Genomic DNA, 18,103 nt, shown 5'->3' on the forward strand with positions numbered 1-18,103 from the left:
TCCTTATAAGAAATGGAAAGGGAGGTGGATATCTTTTGCTGTTTTTAAAATTAAATAGGCAGCTAGTATTGTTTTTAAAATTATTAGGAAGAACAAGTTTAAGCTTTGTTATTACGTGCATTGTTTGCCTGGACTACTCAAGACCTGAATGCTTGTGTAGGAGGAACTCTTTGAATTGGCTTCTTAAATACCTTCCTGCTGTTTCACATCTGATACTCCTTGATGAAACATAGTAACCTTGCCTTATAACAGGCTTATTCAAAATGATACGAGCTACGAAAGTGAGATCTTGGCAGAGTGTAGCCGTTTTCATAATGTAATAAAAATACTGTTATGATAAATAATTAATAATAAATAATGTGTAATAAGCATGTCATAAAAACAAATAGTGTATTTCCAAGATCACTGTTTTTATAATTTATAGTCAGATAAAGGAGAAAATCCCTGGAAATATTCATTTTTAGGAGGGGGTTTACGAGACTTGACATTTTCGTGAAAGGGGTTCACAGGTAGTTAAAGTTTGGGAACCACTGATCTACTCCAATATTCTGTCTTCCAACAGTGGCTAACGACAGGTGCTTCAGAGGGAATGACAAAACAGGGCAATTATCGAATGATCCATCCCCTGTTGTCCACTCCCAGCTTCTGGCCGTTAGAGGCTACGGCACCCAGAACCTGGTGCTGTATCCCTGATCATATTGGCTAACAGCCATTGAGGGACCTATCCTCCACAAACTTATCTAATTGTTTTTTGAGCCCCGTTATAGTTTTGGCCTTCACAACATCCCCCAGCAATGTGTTCCACAGATTGACAGCACTTTGTATGAAGAAGTATTTCCTTTTATTTATTTTAAACCTGCTGCCTATTAATTTCAATGTTATATGAAGGAGTAAATAACACTTCCTTATTCACTTTTTCCATACCATTCATGATTTTATAGACCTCTATAATATTCCCCAATTTAGTCATCTCATTTCCAAGCTGAAAAGTACCAGTCTTTTTAATCTCTCCTCATATGGAAGCTGTTCCATACCCTTCATCGTTTTTTTGCCCTTCTCTGTACCTTTTCCAATTCCAATACATCTTTTTTGAGATGGGGTCATCAGAACTGCACACAGTATTCAGGGTGTGCGCGTAGGATGGATTTATATAGTGGCATTATGATATTTTCTGTCTCCTTATCTATCCCTTCCCTAATGGTTCCTAACATTGTTAGCTTTTTTGACTGTCACTACACAGTGAACGGATGTGTACTACCCACAATAACTACCCACAATAAATCCAAGATCTCTTTCTTAAGTGGTAACAGCTAATTAAGACACCACCATTTTGTGAGTATAGTTAGGATTATGTTTTCCACAGTTTATTACTTTGCATTTATCAACATTGAATTTCACCTGCCATTTTGTTGCCAAGTCACCCAGTTTTGTGAGTTCCCTTTGTAACTCTTTGCAGTCATCTTTGGACTTAACTACCGTGAGTACTTTTGTATCATCTGCAAATTTTACCACAACACTGTTTACCATTTTGTCCAGATCATTTATGAATATGTTGAACAGTACTGGTCCCAATACAGATCCTTGGAGAAAACCACAATTTACCTCTCTCCATTCTGAAAATTGACCATTTATTCCTATCGGTTACTATACATGAGGGAACCTTCTCTTACCTCATGACTGCTTACTTCGCTTAAGAGCCTGTGGTGAGAGACCTTGTTAAAGGCTTTCTGAAAGTCCACTGGATCATCCTTGTCCATATGTTTGTAGACCCCCCTCAAAGAATTCTAATAGTTTAGTGAGGTATGATTTCTCTTTACAAAAGCTATGTTGACTCTTCCCCAACAAATTGTGTTCATCTATGTGTTTGATAATTCTGTTCTACACTACAGTTTCAACCAATTTGCCTGGTACTGAAGTTAGGCTTACTGGCCTGTAATTGCCAGGATTGCCTCTGTGAAGGTTGTTGTACAAAATGAGAGAAAATTTAGCTCTCAAAACCTAATAAGTTTTAAGAAATAGACTGGAACCATCTATGGTGAATGATCCAATTCCCATTTCACTTTAGGGGCAAGATCATGCCAAAAATATTTTATTTTATTACAACCCTGAAGAGAGAGAGAAGAAAAAAAAGGAGTCTTCTAGTAATCAGTAGGTGTTTAATACTACTGATACCTGGGTAATTAGCATGTTTTATATATCTTGTTTGTAAAATGTTTAGAAGATGTAAAGCACTTTTCCTCTTTTCAAAATGTTTAAGACCAAATTAAATTTTAAAAAATCAGTATTTTACCATTACATTTCAGGTGGTCTCACGTATTTATCGGTCTAAGGTTATTACCAAGTTTTTGCCTTAATGTATCTGGCCATGACGCAGCTTAATTACATTTTGACCCATATTTTCTGTCATTGTAAGGCCACTGAACCAAGTCAAGAAATTTCTGAAATGAAACATACATCAGCCCTGACACCTTTTAATCTAGGACATTATCAGATTATATGAACATTGTTCCCTATACTATGGCATCCTCCTTTACACAAATTTCATAACAGAATGATATTTATTTTCTTTTGTGGGACTGGAATGCAAAACTACATATCCAAACTTTTCCATTAGTACTCTCCCCCTGAGTGGTAATTATTTACTATTTATTTAGAATGTTTTCCTTCCAATACTTTGTGGAGATTTGTTAGTTAATTTCCTTTTTACAGCCTATCTTCTTGTTAATGTTGTCCTGTTAAAAAAGGTGTACTTATTTTTAAAAAAAAACTGATCTCGTTATGTTGTAATTTCCTTACATGATTCCCCTGAACATATAATTTGTTTAACTACACAGTTTAAGTGCTAGCTGAATAAGCAAATTAAAAAATAGAGTTTAGCGAACTAGCAAAATTATCAGAAGTACTATTAAACAGTTTTGACAAAAAATAAACACATGACAAAACTTCAAGGACATGACTAAAAGTATCCAAACTCACATCTAACTAAGAAATAAACAAATGAATGGTCAGGTCATTTTTTTAGCGTTGCACTTCCTGCACTTCTAGTACAGTACATATCGCAACCTTAACATGATACTGTTTGATTTTATTTTTCTAAATTTAACACACATTTTCAGGAAGGACACTTGGAATGGAAATGCTAAAGGACAGCTTCCTATTAGTCTCTTCTCCTCCTGTTTGCTTGTACTTGATCCTGTAAGTATGGAGCACCAACCTTGGAGTTATTGACCACAATCTCGTCACTGGTTTCAATGGCATTACGTCCTTGTGGACTAGTGAAAAAAAGTACTATGTATTATCAAGGGTGGGAGTGGGTTGGTTTTTATTTTTTAACTACTGAATTTTCCTTTTCTGATCATACAGTTTCAATATACTAACTATGGATAGTACTTTGCTACTAATGTGACTCTTTAGGAGGTGAAGCTCCCAATAGACAAGTGGTATCCGAGCACGTATACCCACCAGTATTATGCTCAAAGTGACACATTCAAGCTTTTTTTTTTTTTTTTTTAAAATGGGAGTTCGAAGTGGGGTTTTGTAGGTACAATTACTCCCGCCCTGTTGATTTTTGCAGGTTTACAATCACAATTTCCTATTTTGTTTTAATGTTTATTCTCTATCTTGTTGCCATATGAAAGACACACACAAGCAAAACAGGAAAACTGAATAGCGATTCAAGGGAAACCATGAAAGCCACTAGACACTAAGGCCTTGTCTACACTATGAAGGGTTTGCTGGTAATACTATACTGGTAAACCCTTCGAATGGGAATACAATTTATACCAGCAAAAGAGTTCTTTGCTGGTGTAGGTTATGCAAGTTCCCCTTACAATAAAAGTCCTTAATTGTATCTTCGTTGGGGCTGTTGCTGGCACAGCTATGTGGGTTACAGGTCTGATTTTTTTTTCATATTCTTAACCAACACAGTTATGCCAGCAAAATGTGTAAGTGTAGACCAGACCTAAGTGAGTCTAATGCACCAAAAAAACCTGAAAAAAATACAGAAAAACAACCTTTTCTATAATCTTTCACTTTTAGTAACCTGACGAGTTATTTTTAACAGTAGGAAATTTTAAATTACTACTGTCCTTTTAAAAGAATCTGTCTTAAATATAGGCCAACTTAGGTGTTTAATTTGTTGTCACTCTTTCACTGTGAAAGACAAGGCTTTAGAATTTCAGGGAACAGGTTGCATTTAACTGTCAATTTAGTTAACACCATTAACTGGAAACAAAAACACACAAGTATAATCTCCAACCTACAATTAAGCAGGTCATTCTCGTCCTATGTTTCTCACTCCCTCACCCTCTTTATGACATCCCTCTATACAGGCTCCCTAGCCATTTTTAAATTCAATGCAAAATTAGAGTACCTTCCAAAAATGGAGGAAATTGGGAAGTGCTGAGAAAATGCAGGATTCCCACAACCTTGTACTCAGGTTAAATCTGAGTTTAAATGGAAACTAAAAACCCTCAGACCTATGTCAGGAAGTTGTTTACATCTTAACTGTAAAACAATTGATTCTGTGTAAAATTTTGTAAATCCCCTTCTGGGGATTTACAACATAGGTTAACAAATTTAATTAGCATGAGTGAAATGAATGGCACAGGAGACTTGTAACTGGAAACGGAACTTTTCATTCCTTACCCCATGTCTAAAATGAACAGTCATTTTCAGCTAATGACTATTAATAGCTTCCATCAAATAGCCTGAGGTTCAGTTCTCAGAAAACCAGTGTCCACATCACAAAAATAATCAGCACAAACAGCATATCCTGCCTGGCAATTTCAACAGAGGCCTATAACTGATTTAGCATAGAGACTGAACTTCTAGGAACACTGATATTACAATGGATCCAACCAATATTTTTTCTGATAAAACTGTAGGTCATTGCAGAGGCTTCAGGGGAAGATACAATTCACCCAACTGTGCACTATACCAAAGGGAGACATTTTTGCCTGACTCCAGATGATCATTGATTTATTCCTTGAAGTATGATTAATATAACCTGGTCATTTCATCCTAGTTAGTGTAACTGCAGACATTCATAAACATCAATTCTTTTTAACAATACCTAGTGATGTTTTGTAATGTTATGCTCTGGCACTGATTTACACAGGTTAATTGTATGCTGCATAAAACTATACTTCCTTTTACCTATTCCAAACATGTTGCCTTTTAATTCTAAATGCCTTGTTGTGTTATGGGAAAAACTGACAAGAGGCCCTATTTGGCCTCTTCAATACCAATTGTTATTTTGTGCCTCAATGATATCTCCTCTTATTTTTCTCCTTTCCTTTCCTAGGCTTTAATCTCAAATAGAATTCTTTCTAGGCTTTTAATCATTTTGTTGTTTTTTAAACCTCTTATTTCCATTATGTCTTGTCTTTCTTAAGGTGAAAGGACCAAAACTTCCCACATTGTTTGAGGAATGGGCTATCACTGGATTTTACGACAGTATTACCTTATTTTCTGCATTATTCACTTCCTAATTTAATCCAATGGACTATCTGCTTTTTGGACTGCTGCTATACCTTAAGAAGATCTCTTCACTGAGCTGTCCACAAAGATGCCTCAACTAATCGAGAAACCACTGGTGTGTAATGAGTGAGTTTAACTGTTCCTTCCAATATGCAGTACAGCACACTTATCTACATTGAATTATCTACCATTGCTCGATACCCTCTACCAATTCCTCAATACCCTCGACCAATTCCTCAGTTGTGTTGGTTGCTTCCATAAAATGTCTCTCAAACCTCCTTTCCCTTTAATTTAGGTAGCTGTACTCTTAGCAAGTTTTGCTACCTCACCCGTCCCTCCAAGTGGTTGGCATGATCCAGCAAAGCATCCTGCAGGATCAGGAATTAAAATGCTGAGTACCTTCCAGAGCCAAGCCCCTTCTGACCACCACTGGACACAGTACTAATACTTGGGACACCATACTATTAACCTCTCTCCACTAGAAAAATTGGCCATAACCATTTCCTATCTTGTGGACAGCTTTAAAATCCATGATGGTCCTCATCACTCATCCTCAAAAAGGGTTTTTCAAAAACTGAAACTATGTCCTTCACTATTCGTTTATCCGCCACATTTACTATTCCACAGTATTTTAACTGGTTGGAAAAATAGGATCCCAAATGCTCATGCATTTCTGCATACCCATTGTAAGTGTGCAGATATCCTGATATGCAAATGCAAGTCTGCTCTGTGTGTCCACAAACTCTATGTGCACTTAATGCATTCCATGGATTCATGCTTGTGAAAATTCTTCACCATTTACTTTAACAGAAGTCATATTTTCTATCCTGGTTCTTTTACTATGGCAAATGACATGGCAGAGTCATGCCACTAAGAATACCTCAACAGCCCAACACTGTGGCATTTAATTTCAGAAAGGGGAACTATGCAAAAATGAGGAGGTTGGTTAAACAGAAATTAAAAGGTACAGTGACTAGAGGGAAATCCCTGCAAGCTGCATGGATACTTTTCAAAGACACCACCCACTTCAATGTACACCCCAAATTAAAAAACACAGTAAAAGAACTAAAAAAGAGCCACCGTGGTTTAACAACCATGTAAAAGAAGCAGTGAAAGATAAAAAAGCATCTTTTAAAAAATGAAAGTCAAATCCTAGTGAGGTACATAGAAAGAAGCATAAATACTGCCAAATTAAGTATAAAAATGTAATAAGAAAAGCCAAAAAGGAATTTGAAGAACAGCTAGCCAAAAACTCAAAACTTAAACGTTTTTTAAGTACACTAGAAGCAGGAAGCCTGCTAAACAACCAGTGGGGCCCCTGGACGATCAAGACACAAAAGGTTTCAGAGTAGCAGCCATGTTAGTCTGTATCCGCAAAAAGAAGAACAGGAATACTTGTGGCACCTTAGAGACTAATAAATTTGTTAGAGCATAAGCTTTCGTGGAGTCCACGAAAGCTTATGCTCTAATAAATTTGTTAGTCTCTAAGGTGCCACAAGTACTCCTGTTCTTTTTGCAAGATACAAAAGGAGCACTTAAAGATGATAAAGTCATTGCAGAGAAACTAAATGAATTCTTTACTTCAGTCTTCACAGCTGAGGATGTTAGGGAGATTTCCAAACCTGAGCGGTCCCTTGTAGGTGACAAATCTGAGGAATTGTCACAAATTAAAGTGTCATTAGAGGAGGTTTTGGAATTAATTGATAAACTTAACAGTAACAAGTCATTGGGACTAGATGGCATTCACCCAAGAGTTCTGAAAGAACTCAAATGTGAAACTGTGGAACTATTAACTATGGTTTGTAACCTGTCCTTTAAATCAGCTTCTGTACCCAATGACTGGAAGATAGCTAATGTAACGCCAATATTTAAAAAGGGCTCTAGAGGTGATCCCGGCAATTACAGACCAGTAAGTCTAATGTCAGTACCGGGCAAATTAGTTGAAACAATAGTAAAAAATAAAATGGTCAGACACATAGGACATAAATTGTTGGGCAAAAGTTTCTGTTAGGGGAAATCATGTCTTACTAATTTATTAGAGTTCTTTGAAGGGGTCAACAAATATGTGGACAAGGGGGATCCAGTGGACTTAGTGTACTTAGATTTCCAGAAAGCCTTTGACAAGGTCCCTCACCAAAGGCTCTTATGTAAATTAAGTTGTCATGGGATAAGAGAGAAGATCCTTTCATGGACTGAGAACTGGTTAAAAGACAGGGAACAAAGAGTAGGAATAAATGGTAAATTTTCAGAATGGAGAGAGGTAACTAGTGGTGTGCCCTAAGGGTTAGTCCTAGGACCAGTCCTATTCAACTTATTCATAAATGATCTGGAGAAAGGGGTAAACAGTGAAGTGGCAAAGTTTGCAGACGATACTAAACTGCTCAAGATAGTTAAGACCAAAGCAGATTGTGAAGAACTTCAAAAAGATCTCACAAAACTAGGTGATTGGGCAACAAAATGGCAAATGAAATTTAATGTGGATAAATGTAAAGTAATGCACATTGGAAAACATAACCCCAACTATTCATACAATATGATGGGGGCTAATTTAGCTACAACTAATCAGGAAAGAGATCTTGGAGCCATCGTGGATAGTTCTCTGAAGACGTCCACGCAGTGTGCAGCCGCAGTCAAAAAGAAGTAAACAGGATGTTCGGAATAATTAAAAACAGGATAGAGAATAAGGCGGAGAATATCTTATTGCTCTTATATAATCCATGGTATGCCCACATCTTGAATACTGAGTACAGATGTGGTCTCCTCATCTCAAAGAAAATATGCTGGGCATTAGAAAAGGTTCAGAAAAGGGCTACTAAAACGATTAGGGGTTTGGAACGGGTCCCATATGAGGAGAGGTTAAAGAGGCTAGGACTTTTCAGCTTGGAAAAGAGGAGACTAAGGGAGGATATGATAGAGGTATATAAAATCGTGAGTGGTGTGGACAAAGTGTTATTTACTTGTTCCCATAATATAAGAACTAGGGGCCACCAAATGAAATTAATAGGCAGCAGGTTTAAAACAAATAAAAGGAAGTTCTTCTTCACACAGTGCAACCTGTGGCACTCCTTGCCTGAGGAGGTTATGAAGTCTAGGTCTATAACAGGGTTTAAAAGAGAACTAGATAAATTCATGGAGGTTAAGTCCATTAATGGCTATTAGCCAGGACGGGTAAGGAATGGTGTCCCTAGCCTCTGTTTGTCAGAGGGTAGAACTGGGTGGCAGGAGAGAGATCACTTGATCATTGCCTGTTAGGTTCACTCCCTCTGGGGCACCTGGCATTGGCCACTGTCGGCAGACAGGATGCTGGGCTGGATGGACCCTTGGTCTGACCCAGTATGGCCATTCTTATGCTCACTGACAACTATGAGACCTTAAACTGAGATCTATCTTCTCAGCACAATAAAGATCCCATGGTACTTTTAGTAAGATGAGGTATTTACTCCTATGCCCTTGACAAAATTCTCTCCTTCCCCCTGTTGTACAGCTCCCCTCGCCTGGCTGTTGGAAGTGAGGGGGAGATCACAGCTTTGCCTCACACCATCATAACAAAAACACTATTTACAGTTTCACTGCTGATTAATAGCTAGGAACAGCAGTCATGAAACTGAAAGATTGCTATCAAGTTTCATTTTGCTGCTTCTGGGAACACTGAAGGAGCGGGGGGGGAGGGGACGGGGGGAAGAGAGACAATCCTCCACTGTTGAGTCACACTGCCCAGAAAGTGGAAGAGCCTCTGAAGGAGCAGCAGAAGAATGAAACTGACAAGACTAATCAGTTTCACAGGTGCTATTAATAAGCTACTGAACCACCATGAAAATCATCTGAAACATGTTCAGTTTTACCATGCAACTACATGGGCTCAACTTTCTGGCTTATAGATGCCTATTACTAAGGTTTTGTTTTGAACATTTTTTTAATATATCTGTATCTATATTTCAGAGTAGCAGCCGTGTTAGTCTGTATCCGCAAAAAGAACAGGAGTACTTGGGGCACCTTAGAGACTAACAAATATATTCGAGCATAAGCTTTTGTGGGCTACAGCCCACTTCTTCGGATGCTCTAATAAATTTGTTAGTCTCTAAGGTGCCACAAGTACTCCTGTATCTATATTGTTTTTCCTGTTACGCCATCCATCTGTAGGGCTCTGTAGTGTTCTGTAAGATACCGAGTTTCATTCCTGCTCCTATTGCTCGCTGAAGCCTTGGGAACTCAAGCAATCAGCAGCACCAATACTGCCATGAGCTGGAGCCATGTCAGATCTCACAGGCATAGCAAAATGGTCTGGTCAGTAGCTGGACAAGACCTCCAAGATGAAAGAATATGGAATATTCATAATGTATCTTTTGTACACCACATTAGCTGCTACTTCATCTTCTATATACCTCTTCCAGAAGTTTCAGTTTACCCTTTAAAAATTATACATTATACATTCGGTAAATTTTGGCACATTGGACATTTTTCACCTGAGGGTAGGTCATCCCTGTGTTATGCAGAAGGTAGACTAGATGACGATTTCCGGCCTTCACATCTACTTATAAAGACTTTGTAATTGTTAGGAAAGTGGCGGAGGTTCTTCAGGCTTGTTTGTTTTTTAAAAACTGAGGAAACGGTCTTGCTTTAAAAGAATTATCAGACTTTTGATTCGCCCTCTATGTAAAGCATTTAATTATGTGGTATACTTAAAGATGCATTTTATTGCATCTGTTCTGTAGATAAAAGACATCAGTTTCCAGTGCTGTCAATCTATTACTCTTAAGAACCCTAAAAAAAAAAAAAAAAAAAAACCACTGCAGTAGTATGAACTGTGCTAAAATACTAGACACTCTATTGCATCATGTAAAAGCTACTTTAAGAAAATATTGAATAAGGCCTAAGAACACAGACTAGCTGGAAATTTCACTGTAAACATTAATATTACATTATTCTATATAACTGGTACTGAAAGACACAGATTATTTAACATTCATTCTGATCTGCAAATATTTTGGCTTGTCCTGTAACAAACAGATGCTCTAATAAATTTGTTAGTCTCTAAGGTGCCACAAGTACTCCTGTTCTTTTAAACAGATTTTAGTACCTGCAAAAACTATTGCCATGCAATGTTAAAATTGCACAGATAAAAATCTTAGGTCATCAAGAAATGTATAAGAAACTAAAACCTAAGCAACTAACATGGGAAAGAGGTTCAGACTACTTTTTGTTTGCAACTATTTAACTCTTAACTCCTGGCAAATAAGTGGCCGAAAGCATTTTTGTGAATTTTTCTACAGCCCAAGCCCTCCATCTGAAAACTGAGATATCTTCCACCACTACAGTTCTCTGATACTCCAAGGATTCCTCCAGCAAAAGTGGAAAATACAAGATTTGTATTCCTGATATATCTAATGTAAAAGAAGTTTATGGTTTTCTTAAAAGTATCTCAGGGTTCTTTATGCAGGACAAAGCAGCAAAAAGGGCTTTTTTTTTTTTTTTTTAAACTTGACTGTTTGAGCCTCCAGGTCAGCCGGTGCTACGTAAGGAGAAAGTATATAGTAATGTCATTAAATGGGAACAGCTTCATCAGGTTTCACAAAAAAATCTTAGATGCCTATTGAGCAGACTCAAATGATTTTTACAGTGAACTTTCGCCCCACCCATACACCAAACAAATCACACACTCCTCAATGAGAATTTACGGCTTCATATTTCATATCTTTTTATCATTCAGATTAGTGTTAGCACTAATGCGATGAGCAATTTCCATGCACACATGAATTACTTGGAAACGTATTTATGATGTTTATTAGTGTGAATCTCAGCACAGCTTAAAATGAGAAGGCTAAAATATAGTGCATGACAGATCACACTGTGTTTTATTGACTCATATTAGAAATGTGTTTCAATTTGCATTTCTGAATGCCAGATTGACAAAATATAGTCCAAACTTGCTGTTTTTTAAGGCACACATTTCTGAAAGCTTAAGTTAAATCACCACATTAAGGCAAGTCTGAATTCAAAGAGACCACCATTAAATAAAATGACAGTTTCACAGCCCTCAGATATGGCTTGAGTACCAGATATTTTTATAAACTATCATTCAGATCACCCAAATAATAATCATCATCATCATCATCCCAGTTTGTTGAGTTAACTGCAACTTTAAACTAAATCTTAGGTTACCACAGGTTATTACAGTGTATCTAGAATGTAAAACTTAATGTGCTCAGGTTTCATATAACAATTCCGTCACTACTGAACATTTTAGAATTTACCCTCTGTAATGAACCACATTCCAATGCAGAGCTAGAGGGGACTTCTACATTTTCTTAATGTTACTTTCTACTTCATGTTATTTAGTGTGTTTTGGTGAATATAAAAAAAATTGTTATATCGATACTTTATTTTAAAACAGTGTGTGTTCAAATGCTCATGAAGCACTAAAAATCCTATTGAAATCACAGTGATAAAGAGAAAATAAAATATTCCAAATATCAGACACTTTAAGTTGTGATTAAATCATATTAACATTAAAATTCAAGAACACTGTACTTCAGTTCTACTCCAAATGTGAGCTTTTAGGTGAAGATCATTTGAAATGCTTATTATTTCAAATAAAAAAAGACCCGAAGAAGAGCTCTGTGTAGCTCAAAAACTTGTACCTTCCACCAACAGAAGTTGGTCCAAAAAAATATATTACCTCACCTACCTTGTCTCTCTTTCATATCCTGGGCCAAACACAGCTACAATGGTACTGCAAACGTATTGCCTCAAATGACAATGAACACTCTTTGTAAAAAAGGAGGGAAATGAAGCTTCTCAAGACTTCTATATTTTCATAAAGTACTAAGGGTTATACTTTATTCAAAATACGATTACTGGGTGTTCCAGGTCTGAAATTTTTTCAAAAAAGAATGGCTTTTACACATACAACAAAAGACATTCATGAAGACAACATGCAATAATTCCAAATGACTGAATGAGAGCTTTGATCATGGTCAAATTTTAGAACAAGTTAGGAAAGATGTGTCTGAACTGAGAAAATCAGCCAAACATCAAAGAGAATCTGGACAGCAATGTACTTACTAACTGGACTAGAATTTCATGCCACAGTTACATACACGTTAATTTATGACTATTTAAACAGCCTACAATCTCTGCATTGATGAAGATTAAAAAGAAATTCACAGATGCAAAATAAAGGCTATACACTTCCTTGGCTTAATTACACAATACATATCAATTAGCCTGTCTGCCCACACGATATTCAATGCTAAAATCTATCATCACTGCTCTCTTTTCAAGACATGAAGCATTTAACTAGTATATCAAGAAGTAACTGATCAGTACATAAATATAAATCATTCAGTTAAAATAAGTGTGTCTACTTTCCATCTGTAACATGAAGATCTAAATTTTGAATAAAAACTAAGATAAGATCTGTCACCCACAGACAAGAAATTTTACTTTTCTTATTCTTATAAGTATTTCCATTTTAATTGCTAGCTACACCTTTTGTTGTTGTTTTGAGTTTACAAAAGGCAGAAATGTCAAGCTCCAGAGTTTCCCGCAAAGGGGAACATTTTAGCTTACTGAAAGTCTATCAGTTTGTTGGCTTTCTGCTTAAAAATATTTTTAAATAGCCATCCAATCTTTTAAATTTGCACAAGAGATTTATAATTCCAAGCACTGATTTATTTACACTTACATCAGCAAATACCAAAATTAGCTGAAAGTGTAACAACTTCTAGAAAATAAACTATTTCAGGACAAATATTAAATGAAATCATTAAAAATGTAGTTGTTACAACTTTCAGTAGTTGGCCTTCATTTTGACTGTCAGAACTAAATGTAGTGCACCATCATGTGGCAGTCAGTCACTGAATAATTCATATAAAAAAAGTCAACTTTTTTCATGGTTTTGATCCAATTATTAGAACTAAATATTTGTTAACTGTGCCACCGTAATACGGATAGTTAAAAAACTTTAATGGGAAGTTCCATTACCATAGAAGCCAATTTTTTAAGGATTTTTTAATGCACTTTGGACTAGCAAGAAAATATTTTGACATTTTTAAGGCAGAATGTTTACATGAAGACAACTGCCCCCAGTGCCTATTAAGTAGGTCTTTATTTTGCTAGCCTGCATCATGGCACCTTGCAATGGTAAAATATATAGATATCAAACATTTTCAGAGTTTGAGCATAGATATTGTATACTAAATAGCTAAAAAATTACTCCTGAAAACCCTATACGACAAGGTATATCCTAGAGCACATTTTCACCGCCAAAGCCTAAAATCATACAGGAAGTGGACAGAGTAAACTGAAGCAATAGAAACAGTGCTTTTATAATTACAGAACAATTTCATAAGACATTATGTACTAAAAACAAATTCTGGAACTGACTGCTTCAAGAGTTAAATCAGCATACATTAAAAACATACATGTTAGAGAACCACTGTATACACATCAATTTAACACAAACAAGTTATTGAAGATTAACCCTGACGCCCTGATTTATACAGCTGCGTTGCCGCCCACTAAGAGTTCGAGTTCCCCGTAGCCCGATGTAAACCGCACCTTAGGTTTAGGCTCTGCTTTAGCACACACCATCTTAAAGCTTTGCTTGAACTCTAAGGAATCCCCAAGTTACCAAGAAGCCTTCCCATAACCAGACGTCACTAAAGTGAGGTGTGCAAATAACCTAAAGACAACCTACAAACCCCCAAAAATAGAAAATCCTCTAACCATACCAGATTTTAAGCATGGCCAGCATTTCCATTACAAAACCCAGCAGATAGGCGATTTACAACTCTTTACCTTAACCGTTTGCATAGGAATGACACTTGACAAAACCTCAGAGCATATATTATTTTGTGACAAATTTTGAAACAAATTCAATCTAAAATTCATGTAGGTAAAAATTCAGAGAAGCATTTTAAATAACAAAAATCCATTAAAAATGAAGTTTTAAAGACCAGTAACCTATATTGCAAGTTATAAAACCAAGAATTACCTTTTTCTAAAGCTGTAAAAATTCCCAGGTTAATATATAATCAAATACAGACTAATGAACCTGAAGACACTTATGTTTATTGCAAATGCATATATTTACTACAAGCTGTCAAGTTGTACTCTATCAGCTGTGTCTCCACTATTCTGTCTACTCTAAAATTCTCACTGCTGATAACACCAGTACACCTTCACCAGTAATAACAGCAATAATGGGAGCTCCAATATAAACAGGCCTCTGGGTGTCACTGATGTTTTAACTACTGTATCACCTAACCCTACTCCAAAGATGTCTGTGAGACCCTGTACAAAATGTCAACGACAAGTGCCTTGTATACAGTTGCACACCCCAAACCAATCACTCCTACCACCAGTGGGAAATATTAGAAGTCTGCATACACAAGACCTCATAGCAAATGTGTCATTTCACAATTGGTTGCATGAGAGAAGAGTGATTGTAGCATTCCTATTCCAAAGGAGAAAATGCTCCTTTATAACAACTACCTCTAATGGCATGGATTAATTTCTTATATATCACTGTACTTTCCTACAAATAACCTTCCTGGTATGGGATGACAATCAGTGGTTGGGTGTGGAGTGTTTTGCTCTAAAACACTGTTGGAATGAAATAGGGACCGAGCCCTCTAGCTATTCAGAATTCCTTACCATTACAAGAACCTTCACACTTAGGAAAAAAAGGAAGAGTGCTGCAGGACACCAGAAAATGATGGATATTGATCACAGGGAAAGGGAATACTGAGTTATTTAATAAAAAGTAATAGTGCTGAATCTATTAACAGATGTTACTTTCATATATGCACATTTCTGTTCCTTTTGCCTTGTTTTTACCTACTGTACCAAAAAAAAAAAACCCACCCTCTCCCCCCCCCTCCCCCCGCATTTATACACACAATAACTTTTAAGATCTGTAATGCTCTCAAAAAAATTCCAGGGACCCTGGACTCTGTCTGTTAAAGACTGTCTTTTATTTATCCTGTAGTGCCTACCTCTGTATCACAACAGTCACTGAGCCACCCACAGTTCAAGACCCCTGCAACATCCTGGAAGGGCAGCGAGGGTGAGGACAACTGTCAATGTCTTAACTTTTGAGGAGTGGAGGCTCCCCAGAGCAGGCTTTGTGGACCCTGTTTTGGGTCAGGGCACAATATAATCTTTATGTGATGCTGTAAGCAGCCTATGATTGTATATTTACAGATCAGTTTTGCTTGACCACTTTCAGATGCTAAGTAGCCTCTGTTTCTTTTGCAGGGTCAAGGCAGAATCCTTCAACAGGATCTGAAGATAAATTTTCTGGTTTAAATTAAGGTTGGGAGAGTCACAACCCTCTTTCCCCCTCGAACGCCTCTCTGCCCTAGAATGAGATTTCAAAATTTTCTAACAAGCCAGACAGAGATGTTTCTTCCTAGAGAGCCTCCAGGGTGACAAAAACAAGATTACAGAAGTTACACTAAAGAACCCTCTGGAGACGCAATATATTTTATTTAAATAAAATCTAGTTAATGCTAAATTAAAATAATTTTATGAATTATCTAGACAAGCAGTGTCAGAGGCCATCACACAAATATTGGCTTCAACCTACACCCTATAAACAACCAAACACGCCTCCATTCCCAGTGCCTTGGAAGGATATTTATACTATCTGCGGAGTGTATATTATTATTGCATGCATCTTTACAGCGCTCATCACTTTAGTATAATCTGAAAGGAACGCTTACCTTTATCCTGAGTGCAGGACAGTATTTCCTCCTCTTTGGGGTTAGTCACCTGGGTGATAATGGACGGGTTGTCCATGGAAACAGAGTGCGATTTCACCTGGCTATTTCCCCTCCCAGAGGCAGGTTTGTGTGCGTTTGTTTTTAGGGATCGATAGGCAGATTTCTCTCCCAAAACTCCTTCAGGAACGAAGCCAGCCAGGAAAAAAAAAAAAAAAAAAACACCAAAAAAAAAAAAAAAAAAAAAAAACGCGCGCGCACAGGGGACCCCTCCTATAGTGCCGCTTCCTCCTCCTCCTCCAGTAGTAATTCCCAGTGGGGGGTGGGAGGAGAAGGAGGGAAATATCACCCCCACCAAAACAAAAACACGAACAAAAAATCCCGTATCACTCCCCCCCCCGAATCACCACCCCTAGAACGCCCAAAATATATCACCCCCAAAAACACCCTGCCTAGGAAACCTCTCTACCCCCTAAAGCCCTGTACCACCCAGAAATATGTACCAACCCCCCCCAACCTGTATCACCCCCACATCAACCCAGCCCCCAATAATAAGCGGACCCCCTCCTCCTAACCTGTATCGCCCCCAAATCAACCCAGCCCCCAATAATAAACGGATCCCCCTCTTCCTAACCTGTATCGCCCCCAAATCAACCCAGCCCCAATAATAAACGGATCCCCCTCTTCCTAACCTGTATCGCCCCCAAATCAACCCAGCCCCAATAATAAACGGATCCCCCTCTTCCTAACCTGTATCGCCCCCAAATCAACCCAGCCCCAATAATAAACGGATCCCCCTCTTCCTAACCTGTATCGCCCCCAAATCAACCCAGCCCCAATAATAAACGGATCCCCCTCTTCCTAACCTGTATCGCCCCCAAATCAACCCAGCCCCCCCAAACGGTCTGATCCTGCCCAGCCCCTAAATACCCTCGCCCCTCCCTCAGCCCCCGCCCGAGAGCCCACCCTCCCTACGAAACCTGTAAGACCCCCCCCCCCACGCAATCGCTACATGCCCCCCAAGGCCCGGAGCCAGAACCCGCCCCCGGAGCGCGCCCCCAGCCCAGGTCCCCGCCCGCCCCCCGCGGCAGCGTTGCGGGCTCCGCCGAGACACCAGCTCCAGGGGCAGGCGCCGCCACCGCCGCCCGGTGAGGAGGAGGAGGAGGAGGAAGAACCGGGGTTGGGGGGGAGGCCGGGCCGGGCTCCAGTCCGGGTCTCCGCGCTGCGCCACCACTGCCGGCCGCCCGCCGCCGCCGCGCTCAGAGCCTGTCAGTGCGCTCGCAGCGCGCCCCGCCTCCCGCCCCTCACAGCCAGGCCACAGGCGCCTCCCCCGCCCGCCGCTTCCCCGCCGCGCCGCCAACAGCGGGACGCTCCAACATGGAGATGGAGGCGGTGGCAGCAGCCTGGCCGGCCGAGCGAGCCAGCGGTAAACAACGGGGCGGGGCCTCCGCCGCCCGGCGGGAAACGCCCCGCTCCGGGGGCGGGACCAGCGCCGAGGGGCGGGGCTGGCACGGGGGGTGTGGTCGAGGGGCAAGCGACGTCCACAACTGGGCGTGGTGGTTCATTAGGGGCGGGGCTAACACGCCAGGGAGAGGGGTGTCACGCCATGGGCGGGATCAACTTTAAAAGCGGGCGTGGTTATTCCTTAGGGGGCAGGGTAATACACAAGAGGGAGTGGAGCTGTCCCACAAGGAGTGGGTCAACTTCAAAAGTAGGTGTGGTTATTCCTTAGGGGCGGGGCTAACCCACGAGGGTGCGGCTATCCCACAATGGGCAGGGTCAACCTCAACAGTGGGAGTGGTTATTCCTTAGGGGGTGGGGAGACACGGGAACAGGAACTAGCACACAAGTAGGAGGACCAGATGTCCCAATTTTATAGGGACAGTCCCGATTTTGGG

The 18,103-nt window shown here is 39.3% G+C and overlaps 1 protein-coding gene across 1 annotated transcript in view; it reads right to left on the reverse strand.

Annotated features, from left to right (window-relative positions):
* The window catches only part of CTDSPL (CTD small phosphatase like), a 117,205-nt gene extending 100,598 nt beyond the window's left edge, over nt 1-16,607 (reverse strand). The window contains exon 1 of the mRNA XM_054016590.1: nt 16,209-16,607. Within this exon, the coding sequence (XP_053872565.1) occupies nt 16,209-16,284 (76 nt within the window). The 5' untranslated portion in view covers nt 16,285-16,607. The remainder of the gene's footprint in view (nt 1-16,208) is intronic.
* Nucleotides 16,608-18,103: the final 1,496 nt, after the last annotated feature.

This window comes from Malaclemys terrapin, chromosome 2 (genome assembly GCF_027887155.1).
Source record: "Malaclemys terrapin pileata isolate rMalTer1 chromosome 2, rMalTer1.hap1, whole genome shotgun sequence".
Lineage (NCBI taxonomy): Eukaryota > Metazoa > Chordata > Testudines > Emydidae > Malaclemys > Malaclemys terrapin.